The sequence below is a fragment of the Triticum aestivum genome, chromosome 3D (assembly GCF_018294505.1).
Source record: "Triticum aestivum cultivar Chinese Spring chromosome 3D, IWGSC CS RefSeq v2.1, whole genome shotgun sequence".
Taxonomy (NCBI): Eukaryota; Viridiplantae; Streptophyta; class Magnoliopsida; order Poales; family Poaceae; genus Triticum; species Triticum aestivum.
Genome location: NC_057802.1, coordinates 417065173 through 417070551, shown reverse-complemented (window position 1 = coordinate 417070551; position 5379 = coordinate 417065173). Strand labels below are relative to the sequence as shown.

Genomic DNA, 5379 nt, shown 5'->3' with positions numbered 1-5379 from the left:
TCATGACGTTTAACAAGCTCCCAGACGTTATTCAGCTCCACTACAAGAAATATGTCAACTTGCGACCACCAGTATTGGTCACTGAAAGGTCATTGTTTTTCATTTGCGACCTTTTTTTGACCAAAAACAGAAGGTCAAAAGCTGGCAGTCGTAAACTGAAATTAACGACCTTCTCTGTGAGAAGGTCGTGGAATTCCATGACCAAAACAAAAGGTCGTTGATTCTATGACCTTCTGTTTTGGTCGCTAGCTCTCTGCCCAGGCCACGTCGGAATCGACGTGGCAATCTGACGTGGCAAAATTGCGACCAATTGAAAAGGTCGTTGATAAGATTCAGCCCGGTCCGATTAGGTGTTTTACATGGGCCGAGCCCAACAATTTAGCCTATTTGTTGTTTTTTCCTGTGAAATTTTGGTCCGCTTCACGGGCCAAGCCCAACATTTCAGCCTTGTTAATTTCTTTGCCTGGCAACATATTTTCTATTTGTCATGTATTATTTTGGGCCGTTTCCTTTTCTTTTTGTCATGTGTTTTTCTGGGCCGTTTCTTTGGTTTCTTTGCTGGGCTTCTCACGTTTTCCCCTCAGAAATAACTGTCCAATATATCTTGGGCCCAGCCCTGTTCCGAAATAACTGATCCAATCCAAAAAATATAATGCCATTGACATTACAACATATCACACCACAAGCTATCTTGGGCCTAGCCCAGTTCTGATACATTTTCAAAGCAACGTGCAATGTTATAGGAGCCCAAAATATAATATTGCTTATATTACAACCATTCATTCTAGCAATACATATCTTTACATCCCAGGAATAGTAAGTGCCAAACAAAACTATTCTACAACAAAGAAAATTAAAACAGAAGTTTAGATGATAAGACAGAACAGAAGTTCATATTGTCCTCCTCCTTCAATATTTGAAAACCTCATTCACCTGGCAGTAGATCAATCATGAGTGAGAAACTATGCAGCAGCAAAATATGTTCAGATGATGCAAAAAGTAGATAATAAAATCACTAACAACAATTAATATGGTTTGGATCAAGTCTCAAGCATATTACAGTACTGCAGATACACTATATTCATGTACAATTGCAGATACACTATATTCATGATCAAATCTCAAGCATAGTACTAGTAGTTCTACACAATTGCACCACATATGTAACTAGCTGTAGATAGACTATATTCATGTACATAACATTTTCAGTTAATAATAATCATCTGAAAAAGTTTCATTTAGTGTGTGTGCTCAGACAAGAAAAACATTACAAGTAATTAATCGCTACTCCAAAACAGGCAAACATGCTACTGATGCATGACAATATGTGTGAAAGAGTTTCTGCAAGAAGTTACTCCTAATGCTACTGATGCAAAACTACTCCTAATGGACTGCTACAGCTATACTGCAAGAAGTTACAGCTATACTCCATGTATTGCTGTCCAGGAGTATTCCAATTCATCTTTAAAAAAATGTTCAAGCACTGACTGAAAAAGGAATGCAAAAAGAGATGCAGTACCCAGCTGTACTCCAGTGGAGAGCATCCGCCCAAAAGAAAACAAAGATAATGGCTGAAAAAATTACTCCAGTTTACACTCCTCTTTTAGCAGTACAGATTATAGCAAATGCAACATCATGGGAGCTGATGTCCAGGAGTATTTGCAAATGATATAGCATCATGGAGTAGGATAACATGTTTTAGCAGTACAGGTTATAGAGTAAGCAAGCAAGCAAGCAATCATGGGAGCTGATGCTGCCAGTTAATATCAGCACATGACAAGACAAAAAGCATGGCATCAATAGAAGCATCAACAGCATACTAACACCTAAACTGATACTAAATTGATGGAGTCCCATCCATCCATGAGAGAAGAAAGTGCCTTTGGTTGATAAAGAGAAGAGAACACTTCCTCTTGCTGGGATCAAACCAGAGGATACCTACCCATCCACCAATTTGTAGGTTGTGTGGCTTAAGGTCATGGTGCCGAACACCGCGTCCGTGGCAAAAAGCAACGCCCTTGCAAAGCTGGTACACCATGATCTACATGCACAATACCAGCAAGTTCACCAACAACGAATCAGTCAATCAAACGTCGTCGGCACATTCAACAAACACCTCGCGTGCAAGATCTAGAAAATGAACGACAAACGAACGCACAATAACTTACCGACTCGCTCAAGTTCTTCCACCTCCCACCGGCTGCTTTGCCTACCTGGATAAAAAATTTACAGCGGAAGCAACTAATCAGCTCCACCATCATGACCCAATATACAGCACCTGGCAGATTAATTTCTACTGTGTACATGCTGGTATAGAAAGCAAATCGGGAGTGGGAATTAGTCTTTGTAAGAAACTTACAGCAGTGACAGACTTGTTCTTGGGGTTCTTCTGCTTGAACTCCTTGCGGAACTCGCCCCTGATGGCAACCAATCAACAAAAAGCAAGCTCAGAACAAGGGCCGCCCGGCAACCACGGGGAAACAGAAATGGAAATAGAATCTGACCAAGGAAGCAAGGGGAGGGGAATGACGAGACGTACATGAAGACGAAGAAGTCCTCGCCCACATCCTTCTTGTCGGCATCCCCGCGCGTGAGGTGCGCCTTGGCGCTCCCAGCCTTCGTGTACCTGCCAAAAGACCAATTCAGAATTCAGATCACACCTACAGACGTCGAACCATTCAAATTCGAACCAACTCAAAGCAGAGCAGGCCTTGTGAAATATTTGTTTCCTAGAGGAGATATTAGTTTTGAACCTCACAATGTACGAAGATCACACCTACACTCATTGATTTGAAATGTACAAACAAATCCATCACTACACCTCACAAATTATACTTGCTAATTCCAGAACATTCTTTTCTTTCAAGGCAAGCCACATTGTAAGTAAAGGAGATAGTGGGCTGTCATGTCTAACATAATTTGGGGAGACCATCGCTGCTAAATATTGTGGTCGACAGTAATGGAACACCGGCTGTCCTGGCAAATCTGTATGCCTAGAATACTTTTTCTGCTATGAAAATAAGAATGATTGTTCTATGGGAAATCTAGATTAGAGAAAGCTTCAGTTCTTCTGTGCTCTCATTGGGATGATTGGATGCCCTAATTTGCTCATTGGACAACTCTCTCTAGCTGCGAGATAGTATATTTTTGCTTCTATACTCTACCATGCATGTAGTGCAGGTATGGTAGGTCAGGGCCACCCAGCTAGCTAAGCTCGACATTGCTTGGTTGAAGAGAAAACAAGACGTTATGATTCAGCAGTGTACTTGATATTTGGCAAGTTTGGTTTCATGTATACAAGTGAGGCACAACAATGTACAAGATAAATCATTTTATACGAAGCCTGTTTTGCTAGCCATTTTGCGATCTACACAACAGTTACACACACACAGGAAGTAAAATGTGTACTGAAGCTGGGAATTTCCAACTCACCTGAGCCGTTGTTGAAGTATACAATGAGAATAATCACTCCCTGCGACCAAACAAACATCGGTAGAAGCGTCGTCAGCATTCAGCAGCCAAACATGCGTACAAGACCAAACAACTGCATCAGCACTCCTACTAGAGGGAGATGGGGGAAAAGTGATTACCAGGACAAGCAGTGCCATGTTGAGCACGGAGGGCAAGCGCGACTTGTGGTGGAGCAAGCTGGCGATGGTGGGCTCTTCCCTATGCTTGTCATGTGGCATCACAAACAGAGGCGTCAGCTATCTTCGTCGAGTACAACACCTCACTCCCCGGCGGCCTCCTTACTTCCGTCCCGCTGTCTCTTCTTCCCCCTTCCTGCTAGGCTAGGAAGCTCCATGGCGTCGGCAGCGGCCGAGAAGAAGCAGGAGGAGGAAGCCGGCACGCGAGCACCTCCATTGAGGCCATTGACGATGGTGCGAATACGCCTTGATTTGGCCGTCGCCTGATGTGAGGTGAGGAAGAGAGGATCAGCACGGAGCAGGCCATGGCGACCTCCGTCGAGGCCCAGGTCGAAGAAACCATGGGCAACCGTGGCGGATCTGGTCACGCCATGGCGGCCGCCTGACCAGCTCGCTTGGTCTCCCTACCTCTTCTCTTCCTCTTCTGGTGAGGGCAGCGCAGGGGAGGGGACTGGAGAGGGTACGGGAGTGGCGGCTGTCGGGGAGATACCGGAGGCCATGGCCACCGGCCGGATGTGAGGGGATCGGCAGTGTGTGGCGGCGGCGGCGATGTGGAAGGGGATTCGTCTCTGAACTGAATCGAATCGGGGTTAGGTTGGGTTGAGGAGCAAGGGAGGGAGGTCGCCGGTGGTGATGGGGTTAGGGGAGGTCGCCGGTGGGGGTGGGGTTGGGTGTCGGCGGCGGGATTGGAGATGAATCGGGGGTGGGGAGGGCGCGGATCCGGAAGCAACGCAGTGGATCTGGCTGCCGCCTCCGCCTGACCTGCTGCTGCTCGACCGGGGAGAGAAGGTGAGGAGGGGGTTTCACGGCGGCGGTGTGGGGGGAGGGCGTAGGCCGGCGGCAGCGGCGGCAATGTGGGTGGGAATCGGGATAGGAAGAAGGCGTGGTGGAGGTGGGTGGCGGCTGTGCGAGGGGAGGGGAGGGGAGAGGTGGATTGCTAGGGTTAGCTGTGCGAGAGAGAGAGGGGTTTGCTATGTGAGAGATAGAGCGGAGGGGTGGATGGACGGATGGATGGATGGATGGATGGATGGACAGATGTTTGCCATGTCATTGATCCAGGCCACAGCTGGTTCCACCAATCAGAATTAAGCATTTTTTGTTTTTTCTCTTATAGTTTGTACCATCTTATTCAGGCAAACATTTAACTTCTTATAGTTAGTTCAAATAAACCAATATTTTGTACATGTGTGTATTTAGGGATGACAAACAATGTTGATTTGGGAGGTTTTCATTTTCTTTGCTCAAAAGAACCATTTTCCATTTTCTGAGTGACCAAAATGTGTTTTTTTGTAAGGAACTACCATACATTTGTTGCAAAATGGCACTAAATCATTTTTCTAAAATATCAGTCCATATTTAATGTATAATTGACCAAACGGTTGGGTGTCAAAAGCTTTTATCCACCTCTGGTGAAAAAGACAAATTTCCGCCGATTCAGCAGGAAGCGGGTCAAATTTGAACTGTAGCTACCTCATAGTTTGCTCTTTATTTTTTCCAAAAATCATTTCTAGGTAAAGAAGTATCTATTTAATCACAGAAACACCAAAAAATTCAAAGATTCAACCACTAGCTAGGAACGGTCATGCCCGCCATTTTGACTGCATTTTGAAACGGGCATAAAAAATTCAAAAAAGATCAAAAAATTGGAAACCTTTGCAGTGTGTCATTATATGTGACCAAGTTTCCAGGAAAAATAATAAACTTGTAATACGGCAATTATTTTTAAAAAGTG

The 5379-nt window shown here is 44.8% G+C and overlaps 1 protein-coding gene across 3 annotated transcripts; it reads right to left on the bottom strand.

The window, feature by feature from the left end:
- Nucleotides 1-637: 637 nt before the first annotated feature.
- LOC123079280 (cyclin-dependent kinase 5 homolog) lies at nt 638-4583 on the bottom strand. Of its 3 annotated transcripts, none has more exons than XM_044502014.1 (7): nt 4056-4583; nt 3591-3910; nt 3433-3472; nt 2540-2626; nt 2360-2417; nt 2169-2209; nt 638-2041 (listed from the first exon to the last, which is right to left on the bottom strand). In XM_044502014.1, the coding sequence occupies exons 2-7, from the start codon at nt 3687-3689 to the stop codon at nt 1977-1979; spliced, it is 390 nt and encodes a 129-aa protein (XP_044357949.1). In that variant the 5' UTR covers nt 3690-3910; nt 4056-4583; the 3' UTR covers nt 638-1976. The 3 variants fall into 3 exon arrangements, with proteins under 3 accessions (XP_044357949.1, XP_044357951.1, XP_044357950.1); XM_044502016.1 differs by having other exon boundaries at nt 638-933; nt 1943-2041; nt 2169-2213; nt 3591-4578; XM_044502015.1 differs by having other exon boundaries at nt 2169-2213; nt 3591-4578.
- Between the last annotated feature and the right edge of the window lie 796 nt (nt 4584-5379).